Source organism: Hemitrygon akajei, chromosome 27 (assembly GCF_048418815.1).
Source record: "Hemitrygon akajei chromosome 27, sHemAka1.3, whole genome shotgun sequence".
NCBI lineage: Eukaryota > Metazoa > Chordata > Chondrichthyes > Myliobatiformes > Dasyatidae > Hemitrygon > Hemitrygon akajei.
Window position 1 is genome coordinate 29,850,594 of NC_133150.1, and position 17,407 is coordinate 29,868,000.

At 43.8% G+C, this 17,407-nt stretch overlaps 1 protein-coding gene across 3 annotated transcripts in view; it reads left to right on the top strand.

The window, feature by feature from the left end:
* srgap2 (SLIT-ROBO Rho GTPase activating protein 2) overlaps positions 1-6,582 on the top strand; it is a 189,883-nt gene extending 183,301 nt beyond the window's left edge. For all 3 annotated transcript variants that reach the window (XM_073030533.1, XM_073030535.1, XM_073030536.1), the window contains one exon: positions 2,330-6,582. In XM_073030533.1, coding sequence (XP_072886634.1) covers positions 2,330-2,713 — 384 coding nt within the window. In that variant the 3' untranslated portion in view covers positions 2,714-6,582. The remainder of the gene's footprint in view (positions 1-2,329) is intronic.
* Positions 6,583-17,407: the final 10,825 nt, after the last annotated feature.

Here is a 17,407-nt window from a genome sequence, read left to right on the forward strand (position 1 = left end):
AAATGACTACATGTACTGGGCTTTGCCCAGCACGTACCCGAAAGGAAACGTGCTCCCTGGAGCAGTAAGCAAAAGTAATGGCCAGAATGCACAAACATTTTGTACTGTGCAATTTTTTTTTGCAGCAACATGTGCAGTCTGAATTTTTAAGTGGAAGTAAGCCTGAAGCTTCTCTAAGGATACTAAACCGTTCTGCTTTAAATGAACTAGCTGTTCTTCTGAAGTTCACGCCCTTTGCTTCTTTGAAATTCGACATAGCGAATCAATAACTTCTTCAATACAAACAGTCAGTTCTAAAATCTGCAGACAAATCATTGCAAGCTCCACATTGTCAACACCGTCCGCGTCGGAAACCGGGGAAGGAAATGAGATTGTGTACGATCGTGCAATACACTTAACATGCCAACGAGGTAGAGGGTGACCACATTCTGTGCGCAGTTTTAAGTTCCTCTGTGCACTAGTAGCAAAAGATGTGTGTGCGTGCGCACACTGTAGAGGGAACGTTGAGCAAAAGTAATGCTTGTAGGCACCATGACATTGAGTTGCATAGCGAACATAGAATCAGAAGATTCATTGAACTGCATTGAATACACAGCACTGAATCCACCTAACAACTCACTTCCTTGCACCAGTTGGTGTTTCACTCCAACATATTAGATCATAGCTGATCTGCTCCGATTTTCCCATTGTCACTCCTTATCCTTTGAAGCAGTTGACAAAGGGGCTCGTACAACAAAAATCTATCGAATCTGAATCTGAAGGTTCAGCGGAACTCTAGCAATCATAGCCTTCCACAACCTCAGATGAGAAAAGCAAGCCAAACTAATTTGCAGATATTAATAAGAATCCCTCCTTTCCCTGTGCTTCTCCCTTCCCCTTTCTTTTTCAACATCCATCCTTTACTCTGCTCCTGCACCCCCCCGTCTTTCCTAACCCCCTCCCTCTCTGAGGCTAGTAGCTGTCTGTTCCTCATTGTTCAAGAGAAAGCAGAGTGCTGTGAAGTCATAGTTATTGATGTGTCTTCAGCGAAGGAATACGATCCCGAGGATAGCATTACTGTCTGGGGCCCTTTGAGTAACTGCCGAGTGATTTACGACGATGGGGGTGGTGGGCTGGTTGATGTTGTTAGCCGGTGAGCAATGACACGAGGTTTGTTACACAGGAATTGTTAGCTTTCAAGTTAAGTCAAACAGATCTTTGTGCACGGTTTCTGAACAGGACAGGAAAGTGTGGAATCAGGTTTCAGAGAAAATTCACGTTCATGAAGAAGTTAATATTTCTCACTAAGGCTCTTGCTGTAGATGAAGTTTTTTCCTGTCTTGTCTATTAAAAACCTACTGCAGCAGGAATCTGCTAAAGTGCCAGCATTATATCTTAGTTCCCGAGTATTCAGAAATCCTTGTGTTGCTGAGGGATCCCGTGATCGGTGTAATATAATCTGCCCAAGAAAGCCCTATTTTAAATTACAATAATTGCTTTGTTTATTTTTATGGCTTAAAAATAAGCATAATTTATTTTTAAGGGTATGATGGAGTCACAAGGTTCTTTGTAGTGCTGTATTTAGTTGAGATGTGTAAATGTTGGATAGAGCAAAACACAACAAGATGATTCCATCTCTGAGAAGGATAGCATATGATATAAAAATTGCATTCATATAGAGCTGTCTTATCATCACCATATTTCAAAGCAATTTACTCCAAGTGCACTTACACATATGATCAATAGTACAACTTGATCCTGGATAACTGAAGTAAATGATCAATTAATTTTGTAGAGTTCTCTTTAATTTAAATGTGAATTTTGTCACATCTCTCTGCTCAGGTAGCGAGGTTGTTTTTAGCTGAGTAGGTAGGGGGACAAGTGTTCCACAAATCTGAGGAATAGCGAGACAAACATTTGAATTGCCAAGCCATACCAAAGGCTGTGGACCAAGTACTGGTGACCAGGATTAGTGTAGTTGGGTAATTGAAGATCAGCATGGACATGGTGGGCCTCAGGGCCTGATTCTGACTCCATGTTTGTTTTAGGTCTAAGAGCGTAGTCAAGTGATCTGGTTTTGCACAACTGTTTGTTAATTGTATAAAATGAAGCAGGACTACAGTCTATAATGCACAGCAAAATAAAACAGAATCTGGTTCATATATGCTGGTGTAGAGTGGTGCGGGGGAAGGGGGGATGATGCTGTAGAAATCCAGGCTGCAGGCCAGTGGAATGCTTGACTGGGGTGGTTTAATTTGCATCATTTATGTTTCACGCACCACTTTAAGATGTCTGTTAGCATCTTGCTCTTTGGTACAACCTAATGCTTCCTATTTGTTTTTTTCTGTAGGATATTGAAGCCACGATGAATTCGGCCCTTAATGAGTTGCGTGAGTTGGAGCGTCAGAGTACAGTGAAGCACGCCCCCGATGTGGTCCTAGATACTCTAGAGCCCATGAAGACTCCTCCATCAATGGGCCCCACATCCGAGCCTTCCAGCCCACTCCATTCCCGGATCTTGAAGGACTCCGAATCTTCTCTGCAGCGGAGTGCCAGTTCTTCTGGGGATATGCCGTGCACCTTCAGGCCCGTTAAATCCGTGAAAATAGCGGCTCAGGTGAAGCCTCCTGCACTGAGGCCCAAACCAGTGGTTTTTCCAAAGACAAATCCTAGCACGCCCAACCTCGGATCCCCAACAACACAGCAAGCAACCGACAAGTCTTGCACTGTGTGAGACCCTCCGCATAGGCTCAGGAAGAAAAAGTGAGTGCCATTTGAGTGTTCATAAGAGGGGAGAAGGAACCAAAATAGCGCCTTCAGTCAAGGTTAAGCTCAAGAAATGGTCTTGCTTTGAAGCAGGATTTGGTCCAGTTGTGCCAATCAATCCTGTCTCCTGATGAATTTTAGATCTTCCTTTGACATCTCATCAAACCAGCAAAGCCAGTATGCTTCAGTGTGCTGTTTCAACCTTTGCAACGTAACTGGAAACCAATATAATGCAAACTTAATTCAGCCCTTGCAAACCAAATAGATTTATGCATTGATTTGTTCTCCATCTGTCTTCCCAACTTACTCTCTGAAATCCACGCATCCTACGCCTTTGCCAGTTTTCTCAGCAGATTTGGTGGTTATTCTGTGCCATCCACATTCGGTTCACGAAGGAAAAACAGCAATTGAATTGTTTGTTGCCTTGAAAACAATGAACGGAAGTTTTTGTTGAATCTTCATGACTGTTACGGTAACTCGGGTATTTTGTTGGGGCCCTCTGTTTGCCTCAGAAATTTACCACCAAAAAAAAGACGAATTGAACAAGTGGGTTATGCAACACCATCAGCTCTTTTAAGAAGAAATTATAATCAAGACTTGCTGTGTCATTACTTTTTAAACTTTATTTTTGAAAGCTGAGTACATTTGTAGTACCAAACTAAGCAAGGCTTGTCCACTCGTGTGTAGGGAGCAAGGCCTTGTTAAAGGCTTCGGAGCTTAGCGCAAGGAAACAAAAACTATTAATTTTTAATTTTTTTTATTGGACTTTATTGTGAACAGTTCATTGTAAATGGTGAATTATATTTTGACAGATTCATTGTATTTGCAAACTGGAAACGTTTTGTAGGGTAGTAAATTTTAAAAAATATATAATATTTTTAGGGGAGAGACTCCCAGTCAACCTCAGATGCTGTCCTGTGAAATTCCACAGCAATCTACAAACTGGCATTTGTTATCAAATCTCTCACCCATCATTTCTTTGTGATCAGAAAAATGTTTAAATTAATTTTGTTTCTTCATAACTCCAGTTTTTTTTTTGTCTGTGAAATGCCCCAGCCAATGTAAATTGTAAACGTACTCGGTGTTTTTACTAACCTCTGAAGGAGTAATGTTATTTTACCAGGGTCTGATTGAGAAGCAGCATTCGAACTATTGTGAGATTCAGGCACCACCCAGTTGTCAGAGTGAGCCAAGCAGGCCGGGAGCACCCTCTGTCCTACCCCCACCCTCCCCCCAACACCGCCCAGTCAGAGCTGCGTTAAATTGATCTCAGGAACTGCACTTGGGCACAGGGCCCTGAAAGAGAGTAACACCGTCCAAAGCTTCCTACTCAATCTCTAGCCAACACTATTCTCACCTCATCAAAATGCATTGAAAAGCAAGATATGCAGCTACTGTAAATCTGCAAACTAAATAGTAAATAATGAAAATATTTGTGGAGGGGGGGAGCGAAAGAATTAACATTCCCGGTTGATGGTACCTGGTGAAAACAGTATTTTCTGCTTTTATTTTAGGAAATTCTTGTCAAATGAGAACAGAATCAGACTAGGCATGATGCGCCTCAACCCTCCCCCCCCTCCCCCCAATGGTAGGAAGGTTTGTGTCAGCTCATTATCCAGGCCCCTAATTCAACGATGACAGTTTGCATTCATATGGCGCCTTTAATGCAGTACAACACGCCAAGGTGTTCACTGGGAAATATTCAGTTTTTGGAGCTCCACAAAGGGATATCAGAACAGCTGACCAGAAGCTTAGTCAAAGATAGATTTTAATCGTCACAAAAGAAGAGAGGGGGGTGAAGAGGTTTAGGAAATAAATTCCAGAGCTTAGAGCCTCAGCAGCTGAAGCTTCAGCTGCCAGTGCTGGAGTGATTAAATATGGGGATGGAGGAGACTGAACGGAGTACAGATAATTCTAATTAAAATATCGGAAAGCCTCTGGAATTTCATTCTTTGGCACAAGTCAGAAGTTTGAACGAAGGCATTCCCGTCTGGAAAGATACAAGCTGAGCTAAACCCTTGCGTCTGCAACAGACACACCCAGCGGCACAGTCGTCCTTTGTGGCCAGGTTAGGTTAACGTGCCGAATCCGACTTCCCGGTAAGTGGGAATAGCCGGTTGATCCTCATCCTGTGATTTGACAGCACTTGGAGCTGAACTCTGTGCCTCACTTCCTGCCACCGAATGCCTTAGTTTCCTGTTTTGGAGATGTTGAGTGGGCCTAAGATCTGTGTGGGTGAAAGATGTATTCTGCGGTCACACAGCATTCCATGTGTCAGTCAGTTTTATCCTCGTCGTCCCTTCCCACCCCCACAGTAAAATAAATAACACAAGATGACCATTTTAGTTGCTTGCTATCCAAACAGCCAGGTCTTCCATTTCCACATCACTGAAGTTTGTTTGGTAGTCAGCCTGCTAAAATCCCAGCCAGTCCACAAAATAAAATCGAGCAGTGGAGCCAACCAAAAATATGCGGCATGGTTTTGATTGCAGTGGTGGGAGAGAGAGAGAGAAAACTTCATGTATATTTAAATGCATTTTTAACCAGTGGCTTCTTGCAAGGATGAACCGAGGCCTCGTTTATGGTAGAAACCAGTGAATCCTGCCTGATCTCAGATGAGGAGGGAGATGGCATGGGAAGCAGGAATGGGGCTTCAGGTGCTCATTCTTTGCACCAAGGCTAGTCATGAGAAGGGTAGTGTAGAAAGTCAGGATGATCACAGTGCATTCATTTTCTCTATTTTAGAAGTTCTTCTAGGACCCATTTGTATGATTGTCGGGGCTGAAGGGTTCTGGCGAGGAACGGGGCAGCTGTTTATAATCAGTCCTTTAATAAGTTCTGCAGCTACATGCAAAATTCACCAAGCAAAGCTTTTTTTCTTTGGGATGGCGGTGAATATTGGTGGGCCGGATTGAGGCGTTTGATGCTGGGGTGTTCGCCGAGCTTGGCGATTAACTTGCAGATGTTTCAGCACCAGTCGAGGCGGCATCCTCAGTGCGTAGTTGTAGGTGTTTCTCTCTGGGAGCGCTCACGTTTATGTAGGCCCCCGTTCACTTGCCTCAGTCCTGACTGGCTGCCCCTTCAGTTGACATTCAAATTCTATTGGCTCCCGTTTCGTTGGCTCTTAGAGATTTGTTCTGTGGCAATTTGAATCCAATCACTTAGGACGCATCTCAACAAGCTTGTCAAAGCAACAAGGCCTTTTGAATCTCCATTCTCAACAACTGCATATACCCCACCACGTGGACCCACGCCCTACAAACGGGGGTAGATCGCCAGATGTGATCTCCAGCCTGCACTTGAGTTGACAACCCTCGGCAAGGGATGGAGGAGCACTGGGATTGGCCTTCGATGTCCTTCACCCATCGGGTCTCCTGGTGCTGACTGTTTTACAGCAGCTACTGCTGGCTAGTTTGGTTTGAAATAGCAACTCCATCAAGGTCAAGTACGAGGCTAAGTGGCAGAAGAGTGTGTCGTCATTGTCAGACGTCAGAGCTGAAGAGTGGTCATAATCGGGAATAAATCACTGACCTGGGGGAGGAGTGTGGGTGCACCATGTACACCAGTAGTGTTTGTCTTAAAACCCCATCTTCCCCAGGAACTTCAGTGCCAGTGTCATCCACTATCATTATTATGGGCCACTGTGGTTGAGCAGTTAATACCCAATGGTATGAATTCAGACCACTGCATTAGTAAGACTGTAATAATTAATTGTACAGAATATCTGTGTATATGTAACTACACATCAGTGACTGTAAGGTACAGCATTTTCTGGTACAGTATTGTGCAGAATAGTAGATGTTAGTCAATGAACAATAAATCTCATATTAGTCTCCATGTAATTTGTGTGTTATTCTTGGAGTGAGACCTCCCGTCGGAAGAGCTGAAACCCCTCGAAAGGCCTGATTTTCCGACTAAGTCATCGTCTTGGGATACGTGCATTTAGCAGAGTGGCAATACTAACTTCTCTGTCTCATCTTCTCTCCATTCTCTGCTTGCTGTGTAACCCTCAACAATATCTGTTGATGGCACCAATGTGAAGAGGGATGGACTGAAAGAACAAGACAGACAGAGAGGGTAAAGTTTTTATACAGCACTTTTCGTTACAGCCAATAAAGCACTTTGAATTTTTAGCGACCCTAACATATGAAACATGCAGCCAATATTTTGCAAACAGCCTTATTATGATGACAAGATGATCTGTTCTTAGTGATGTTGTCTGTAGGTTAGAAGTTGGTGAGGTCATGGGGATAATTTCACTCCCTGGCATCTTTTACATACAACAGAGATCAGGTTAAAGGCCTATCTGAGGCTGACAGTGTATCACTCACTCAGTTTAGCCCAGATTTTCCCGTTCAGTTTCTCCAAGGTCACACTTGAATCTGCAGATTTCATTCAGCAAAAAAAAAGTGATACCCATTGAGCTATGGATGAAAACGGTGAATCTTCTCCCCAAGTCAGCAGAGTCCATGTGATGATGATACTCCCATCGTTGTGATGGCTGCAGTTCCAGGACATTGGATTAATGACAAGGGAGCAATAACTAAAGTGTAGTATGTCAAAGCTGGGACAGTATTGAACTTGGAGCTCATTGAATGATAAGCACGAGAAAATCGGCCAATGCTGGAAATCCAAAGCAACACACACAAAAGTCCAGGAGAAGGGTCTCGCCCTGTAACGTCGACTGTTTACTCTTTTCCATAGAATGCTGCCAGGCCTGCTCAGTCCCTCCAGCATTTTGTGTGTGTTGCTCATCAAATCATTATAGTTTATGGACTACCATGTTCCCACTGACCAATAAAGTGCAGAAAAGACTAACATAATTTGAGCATAGAACAGTACAGCACAGGAACATACCCTTTGTCCTGCAATATTGTGCCGAACTATTACATTAGTAATCGAATGCCCAACTAATCCCTTCCACCTACATAATGTCCAACTCCTTATATTTCCTGTACATTCATGTGACCATCTAAGAGACTCTTGAACACGTCTATTGTATTTGCCTCTGCCTGCCATCACCCCAGGAGCACATTCCATGCATGCACCACCCTCTGCTTAAAAACACTTGCTTCCTTTGAATTGACCCTATCTCATCATAAACGTATGCCCTCTGGTTACTGGACATTTCAACCGTGGGATAAAACCCTGTGCTCCTCATAATCTTATAAACCTTTCTCAGATCTCCCCTCAGTGTTCACTGCTCCAGAGAAAGCAACCCAAGTTTGTCCAAGTGCTTATTACATGCCGTCTAATCCAGGGAACGTCCTGGTTAACCTCTTCTAAACCCTCTCCAAAGTCTGAAGGGTCCTTCTTGCAAAGGAGTGGCCAGAACTGAATGCAATAGTTCAGATTGATCCACAGCCTGATAGACTAAAGTACATCTTGCACGTATCCTGGTACCTTTTACGTACTGAGGGATTTCTGACCCTACTATCCTTTTGGGCAGTGAGTTTCCCAGCACCCCGCAGGTGAGAATAGTCTTCCTCACAACCTTTCCAATCTTCTAAATAAATGGGAATGTAATGCTGCTTTGGGTCATAGATTTGGTGTATTCTGTAGGATCACTGAATGTCACAGAGTCATAGAAAAGTATAGTACAGAAACAGGCCCTTCTGCTCATCTAGTCTATGACTGCTCTTGTTTTGAGATTGAAAACAGGGTTAGATTAGCAAAGGCTAAGGCTGAAATGTGGAACATTTATTGAATATATGCCCATGTGATGCATCCCTGCAGGTCACATCAGGCTAAGCTCATCTGGGTACAGACCCTAAAGTTTACGGGTCAAGTCCCACCCAGGAAATTGTACCTTCAGAGGGAAAGAAGGGTGATTTAAGGGAATGTTACTACAGATTATTAAAACTGAGGTGCAGTGGGATTGGGAAGAAATTGAAGAGAAATGGGGATGTTTACTAATCCTCAGACAGAAGTGTCACACTTTATGTTCACAAACTGTTGGAAACTTTCTGGATTCAGCAGTGACATAGAGTTCTCACTTTGCTTTTCCTTGGTGACTGAATCCGAACCAAATTAAATACTCACAGAATGTTGGGAGGAATGTGAGATCCCAGCTCAAGGACATTTATACAGCCCCATTCTATGAGTCCTATTAGCTGGGAGGTGCTGCATCTGCAGGCTGGGAGGTGCCTGTGGGAGCAGGCCTGACAAACCTGAGTATCCGGTATAATAAAAAATAAGTCAAAGCTGAAAGCTTCCACATCTGTCAAAAACTCTGCTGTTCCTAGTTGGGATCACAATGTGATTCTGTAACCAGTGAACATTTCTGATTATTCACTTAGCAAAAGTCTGGAGCTACCTCTGTCATCCGTAAATCTACAGGGCTTCCGTGGCACGTTCCAGACAAAATGTGTAGGACTTGAAGATCTGTGAAGCTGCTCTGTTTATTAGGTCACAGACGACAGAGTGCACATGGATACTTTTGACTTTCAGATTGATATCAAGCACACACTGAAATCTCTTGATGGGTACTGGAGAGAGGTCCCTTGTGAAACTAGACAAGATGTTACCTCAAACACGAGCGAGCCTGCAGATGCTGGAATTCCCAGTCCTGAAGAAAGGTCTCAGCTCAAAACATCCACAGTTTATTCTTTCCCATAGATGCTGCCTGACCTGCTGAGTTCCTCCAGCATTTTGGGTGTGTTGCCTAAGACAATGCCTCATGTTGACAATTCCTTTCCTCCTACCGATGCATTTAGACCCACTTTTTTTGTTGAGCAGATAGTTTATTATTTTGAGAAGCGTCTGTTTTGAAGTGAGTTCCTGAATTGACTAGTGATTTGTTGACCCTGAGTTCGATGTTGAGTTACTTTCCCTGAATCTAATCCGTGTCTGGTTTACTTCAGTTTGGCTCAGTCAGTTGCATCCTTGCTTCAGAATGTGATTTCAGTTTGAATCCTGTAACAGGACGTGGACAGAGAACATATTCCATGTCTGAAGAAGGAAACACTGATTAAACAGAGGCCCTGTTTACCTGTTTGTGTAATACCACAGACTCCAGCAAAAAACATCAATTACGTTCTTTCAACCATTTAATACTGAAAATACCTTAACTCTTCAATGTATAAGGGGTGATTGATAAGTTCGTGGCCTAAGGTAGAAGGAGTCAATTTTAGAAAACTTAGCTCATTTATTTTTCAACATAGTCCCCTCCTACATTACACACGTAGTTCAGCGGTTGTGGAGCATACAGATCTTGGACCTCCAGAAAGTGTCCACAGATGGGTGATTGATAAGTTTGTGGCCTAAGGTAGAAGGAGACGAGTTATTAACTTCAAACTTTCTGCATAATCACTCAAAGAGTTGACCTGCATGTGAATGTAACGAGAGCTGTATAACATCTCCTTCTATGCTAGGCCACGAACTTATCAATCACCCATCTGTGGACACTTTCTGGAGGTCCAAGATCCGTATGCTCCACGACCGCTGGACTAAGTGTGTAATGTAGGAGGGGACTATGTTGAAAAATAAATGTGCTAGGTTTTCTAAAATTAACCCCTTCTACCTTAGGCCACGAACTTATCAATCACCCCTCATATTTGCCTACTTAACAGTAAGTTATGCATTAGAGAATAAGTACACAACGCTGGAAGAACCCAGCAGGTCAGGCAGCATCCGTGAGAAAAGCGTAGCCAATGTTTCGGGCCGAGACCCTTCATCAGGAATGGGGGGGAAGAGAGGGCCGAAGCCCAGTAATAGAGATGGGGAGGGGGTAGGGTCTAGAGGCTACTCTTTTCTCACGGATGCTGCCTGACCTGCTGAGTTCTTCCAGCGTTGTGTACGTATTCTTTGATCCACAGCATCTGCAGTTGTATTTTTAAGTTATGCATTAGCCTTTAAGCATTTGGACCTTCCCCAAGGATGAGATAGGTGCTGCATAAATGCAATTATGCTTTGTTTCTTATGGTGAAGTTCTGCGACCATAGCCCAGGCCTTACCCTGTGAGATCGGACCACCGCATGGTAAGTGTAGCTCAGTCTAATTTTGAGTTTCAAAATACTCTTTCTGCCACTGTTGTGTGCTGGTGAACTCAGCACAGAGCAGAGTTACAACCTTTACAGGTCCCGCAAAGCTATAACAGGGGGGCAAGATGCCAGTCGATAGCTGGCACAGAGCTGTAGCACAGCAAGATCCAGGACCAGGATACGTGAATCTGTAACAGCTTGCCATCTGACCATGAACTTGCTAATTGAGTATGTCAGTAGGGTCACAGCTGGGAGAAGGAGGTAAGGCAGCTTTTTATGCCAGGAGTAGCGTGAACAGCAAGATCGGTGCAGATCCTGGGGGCAAGGACGATCAGATGCGTCATTGACTCAAACACACCTGCCTTTCCTTTGAAACTTTTCCTTGAGCTAAAAGGCATTCTTTGTGTCTGCTTTGCCAAATGAATAAGGTGTGGGATGGCTGCCTTTATTCTGCAGCGTGTGGAGCCTTCCTCCAGGACTGTGAGAAAACATGAAACGCTAAGATCCCAGTGACCCAGCACAACATCCAGATGGAGGGAGCAGGGAGGCCATGGGTTGACTGGAAATCTGCGGGTATGGACTCTGTACTGGAGATGTTGAAATTACTCAATGGCTCTGTCAGTTTCTGTGGAAGTATTCCTATCATGGTAATCCAGCTTTGTGTCACCGAGTGACTGTCACACTTAAATGAACAACTGCCTTACCAAACACTCTGGAAGCTGTCTCCCCGGCCCAGCCTGGTAAAGACAGGTACAGAACAGGAGAATATCAGGGTTACTCAGAAAGGTGTTTTTTAAAAAACATAGAAAACCTACAGCACAATACAGGCCCTTACCTTAAAACATGTCCCATACCTTAGAAATTACTAGGGTTACCTACAGCACTCTTTTTTACTAAGCTCCATGTACCTATCCAAAAGTCTCTTAAAAGACTCTATCGTATCCGCCTCCACCACCATTGCCGGCAGCCCATTCCACACACTCACCACTCTCTGCATAAAAAACTTATCCTGACATCTCCTCTGTACCTACTTCCCAGCATCTTAAACCTGTGTCCTCTTGTGGCAACCATTTCAGCCCTGGGAAAAAGCCTCTGACTATCCACACAATCAATGCCTCTCATCATCTTATACACCTCTATCAGGTCACCTCTCATCCTCTGTCGCTCCAAGGAGAAAAGACCGAGTTCACTCAACCTGTTTTCATAAGGCATGCTCCCCAGTCCAGGCAGCATTCTTGTAAATCTCCTCTGCACCCTTTCTATGGCTTCCACATCCTTCCTGTAGTGAGGCGACCAGAACTGAGCACAGTACTCCAAGTGGGGTCTGACCAGGGTCCTATATAGCTGCAACATTACCTCTCAGCTCCTAAATTCAATTCCTTCCACAATTGATGAAGGCCAATACACCGTACACCTTCTTAACCACAGAGTCGGCCTGCGCAGCTGCTTTGAGCGTCCTACGGACTCGGACCCCAAGATCCCTCTGATCGTCTGCACTGCCAAGAGTCTTACCACTAATACTACATTCTGCCATCATTTAATTAGATAGAAAGGCAATGGCAGAAAATGACTTTGAGGAAGAATTCAGTAAGCAAAGGGGTCAAGTGGGGTGAAGGTAAGGTTTATTGTGAGTGCTTTGAGTGTTGGGTGTCAGCATCCAATGAACACGTGAAAGGTAAAGAAGGAACAGGCCCTTCTAGCACCTGGCAACCCACCTATTTAACCCTAGTCAAATCACAGGACAATTTACAATAACCAATTACCCTACTAGCCAGTACATCTTTGGATTGTGGGTGGAAATTGCAACCACAATGTGGCATGGGGAGAACCTATAGACTCCTTACAGACGGTGCCAGAATTGAACTCTTGACGCCCTGAGCTGGAATAGTTCAGTGCTGGCCGCCGCGCTAACATGGAGACCTTCATTTTTACATGGAACGGCTCCAGAAGAATTGAGACATGCTGGAAAAATTAAGCAGTTTCCCTTGACTGCACTCTCCTTTTCAGTAAAAACAAGCTGCCCACACCTGAACATCCAGGTGTGTGCTCCTAAAAGTTGTGTCTAAGTTCCCAAGTAACACTTTGAGCTTCGAATTTTGAGGATTCCACTCCCAGCTCAGATACCTGCAGTCCCTGTGCATGTTCCAAAGTGGTTTGCCCATATTGCCAGGAGTACACACTATGCTGGGATACCTGATTCATCAGGAATGCATTCCCTACAGGTGCGTTTAAATTTCCATGTCTGTCTCAAGGTACACACCTTATATTCCCAGTAGTACACACAAAGCAGGCATACCTAAGTGCATCAGGCTTAGTTTTGCTGGCACTGCTGATCTTTTTCCTGTTCCTTTTGTCTTGTTAACACATTGGGTCAATTTTAACTCTCCTTTTGCCAGGTGCTAACAGGACGTCAAGCGTGGTGGATCTGGCTTGGTGCTGTTGGGGCAGTGACCTCACCATCCACTTCCAGCAGTTTGTTTTCAGCAAATTTAGCTCAAGGCAAAGATTATGTTGCCACCTGAAGGCCTGTTTATGAATTGCACACACTTTCTGCATTTAAGATTCGATTGTTTAATGTTTCCACTACACAAGTGTAAAGGAGAACAAAATTCTTGTACTGCAGATTTGACACAGCACAAAAAGACACAATAAGATAAAGATCATTATAATAAAAAAATAAAAATATGAATTTGTAAGATAGTTTATGGCCATACTTTACAATCAACCTATAAAGTTACATATAGGAGTGTCTGATGACAAGGTGACTGACAGGAAATGATAAAGTAGTGGTAGTTGGGTGTGTGGAGGGGTGAGTTAGTGGAGGTGTTGATCAGCCTTACTCATCGGGGAATGTTTCTGTTTTTGAGTCTGGTGCTCCTGGTATAGATGCCACATAGCCTCCTCCCTCTCTGACACTCCATGACCAGGGAGGGTGGGACCCTCCACAATGTTGCTGGCCTTTTTCCAGCATCTTTCCGTATATATGTCTTTGATGGCGAGTAGGCTGGTGCCAGTGATATATTCTGCAGTTTTGACTACCCGTTATAGAGCCTTCCTGTTGACCAGAGTGTGGTTTCCGTACCATGTAGTGATGCAGCGTGTTAAGATGCTCTCTATTGCGCCTGTAGAAGGACGCGAGTATAGATGTGCATAGTTCAGCTCTCTTCAACCTCCTCAAAGGAGACGGTGTTGGTGAGCTTTCCTGATTGTGTAGAATTGGTTTTGCGAGATATCCACTCCCTGGAGTTCGAAGCTGCTTGCAGTTTCCATTGCTATGCTGCCGATGTAAAGAGGGGTGTGAATGGTGCGTGTTCTCCTGAATTACCCACAAATGTGTCGTTTGTGACATGGACTTGTGCGTAAACCTCCAAGTATTTAGGAGGAGCAAGAGCAGTACATTAGCAGAATTACTGAAGCCTTAAGAAAAGGCATACAGAAGCTTTGATGTGACCTTATCTATATTGATTTTAAATGGTACTGTAATTATTGCTAAGAGCAGATAAAGGGCAACATTTCTATGTGCATGAGAATTTATGATCAGTATCCTCACTGTCTAAGATATGTTTTTGGATCTAGTCCCAGGGAATAAGTCAAGAAGGAGAATCTCAAGGACTGTGTGGATGCAACAGAGCAAAAACGACTAAAACCAGTTTAGACTAAAACTAACTCCATGTGGGTAACCTCAACGGGTGAAGAAGGGAACTTGATTTGGATAAATTTGTGTTGAAGACCATCTAACATGGAGGTAGGCTTTAAAACAGTCTGGGTGAAGTCGGGATACACTCCTACAGAGCTAGGGAAACTATTCGGTGGGAAGCGAGGTGGTGGAACAAGTAATTCTAACAAGTAAAACTAAAGGATCGGTCTTTGAAAGACCCTGTTCTGGCTTCATGGGTCAAATATTGTATTCTTCCACGTTTATGGATATGCCTTTAGAATTCTCAACACTAACTTCAAATATCTTAATGCTCCCACAACCTACTGTTTTTATAATCTCCTCCAGCTCTTTCACATTACTTGATCTCTGTTTCCACCCACCTCTGTCCTCTCGAGCATCACGAAGACTTTTATCACCCTATCATTGGTAGTTGTCACTTATCACAATGCTCTGTGGATTTCTTCTTAAACCTCTCTGCTCATTGGCTTCTTTCTTTCTTAAAAATGCTTGTATATATTTACCTCTTTAACCAAACTTCTTAATCATCTCTCCTAAAATGTGACTCTGCTTCAATTCTCGTTTACTTATCCACTTTTACTAATGCTACTGCATTAGCAGGGTGTGGTTGTTTATACATACTTACCCGCTGAATTAGCAAGCAGTAATCCAGACAATGGAGTGACAGCAGTTCTCCCAAAACTGTCAGGAACCTCAGTTGGATGAAATTCTTCTGAAAAAATTACTACACCCAAATTATTAATTCCTCAATTCTCTGCAGATTCTGACCTCCTGGGTATCTCCAGCACTTTTTGTTTGCATTTCACATTCCAAGCATCTGATTTTCTGACAGATCTCCTAGTAGTAAATCTCCTTTAAACCTTACCCTCTCACCTTAAACCTGTTGGCCTCAAGTATTTGACATTTCCACCCTGGGGAAAAAGGCAAATATTGACTCTATGTGTATACTTCCATTAGGTCCCCTCTCAGCCTCCCATGCTCCACATAAAACAATCCAAGTTTGTCCAACCTCTCAGGCAGGATAGGTTAGTTATGGTGAAGGTACTGTTACAGTCCATTGGGAAGAGAATTCCAGAAGTTAGACCCAATGATGATGAAAGAATGGCAACAGATTTCCAAGTCAGGATGGTGTGTAACTCAGAGGGGAACCTCCAGGTAGTGGCCTTCCCATCGAACTGCTTTCCTTCAGCCTCTTGCCGGGAGATACTGTTGGATTAGTCTGGACGAGGAATTGCAGTGCACTTTGTAGGTGGTTCAACTGGGGACACTGTGGTGGATAGAACAAACGTTTAGGGTGGTTGAGTTACCAGGCATGTAAGCTGCTTTTCCCTGGAGGACGTAGACCAATTCAGAGTTAGACCAGAAGACATAGATGGAGAATTAGGCCATTTGGCCCATTGGATCCGCTCCACCATTTCATCATGGTTGATTTTGTTTTCCTCTTAACACAATTCTCCTGATTTCTCCCCTGAACCTTTGATGTCCTTAGTAGTCAAGATCCTATCAACCTCTGCTTTAAATATACCCAGTGCCTTGGCCTCCACAGCTGTCAATGGCAATGGATTTCACAGACTCAACATCTTCTGGATAAAAAAAAACCCCTCCTGGTCTCTGTTTTAAAAGCATGTCTTTGTATTCTGAGGCTATGCCCTCTGGTCCTAGACTTCCCTACTACAGGAAACATCCTCTCCACATCCAATATATCTACACCCTTCATTGATAAGTTTCAACAAGATTCCCCCCTCATTCTTAGGCAGTTCAGGAAGGGGGGAGTGTGAGCAATCATCCAATCAGTACTTCTCGTCGAACAGAGGTATTAGAATCATGGAGAAAGGGAAATAGGCCCTTTGGCCCATCTTGTTCATGCTGACCAAGGTGTCCAGCATCATTTGACCACGGTTAGTCCACTTTGCTCTAAATCTTTCCTATCTATCGATGTCTCTGAAATTATGTTATTGTACCTGTTTTAGTTACAGCTTGTCCACCCTCTGTATGAAGAAGTTTGCCGGCAGGACATTTTCACCTCTAAACCTATGCTCTCTAGTTTCTGAGTTACTTTCCCGGGGATAAAGAATGCAAATCTATGCTCCCTTGTGATTTTAACACCTGTATTAGGTTACACCTCAGTCTCCTGATAAAGTCTTTGCAAGTACAACATTTCCCTGTGCCTGGGTGTCCTTGGATCAGGAACACACGCACCATTGTCTTGCCTTGTTTATAGCTGCATCCGTATGTTGGGACTAGTTCAGATCCCTCAGAGATGTTAACACCCAGGAACTTGAAACTGCTCACTCTCTCCAGTCCTGATCCCTCTATGAGGATTGGGACGTGTTCCTTCGTCTTACTCTTCCTGAACTCCACAATCACAAAAGTTTGTTCAATTACTATAGCAACGCAACACAATCCATTATCAGGGCTGCATAAACTCTTTACATTTTCATATTAAAATACTATTATTACTATCTACAATGTCCCAGTTCGCGGAAATCCCCCACTGTGCACATGTTCCTGATCCAAGGACAGCCAGGCACGGACATAAACCTGGAACGGGGACAGGCAGTCGGCTCGACGACTGGATCCGAGAGTGGCCGGGCCTTGAAGCCAACTGACCTGGAGGTCGCCGTCTCCCCTCCGCACCGGCTAATAAGAAGGGTGCACAGTTATAAACAATGTAAGAACTGCAGCAGTCAAACTGCACATAGGAAGATCCCTCCGACAGCAAGACGATCATAAACAGTTGATCTGTTTTAGTGAGGGTGACGTCAGAGGGGAATACAAGGAATTTGCAGGTCAGTAACATTTAAGATTGTTCTATCAACATGGTTTAGACCAAAAGTTGCATCAGACGACCTTTACCAATTCCCCCATTCTCTCAGCCATTAAAAACACTAAACCTCCCTACAGTCAACGGCAATGTCAAGAGGTTCCAGACTCCATTGGTCGGGGTCCAACAGTTCCCCGCGCCCTGCGAACGTTAGGACATCAAAGTTCAAAGGGTTCGGAG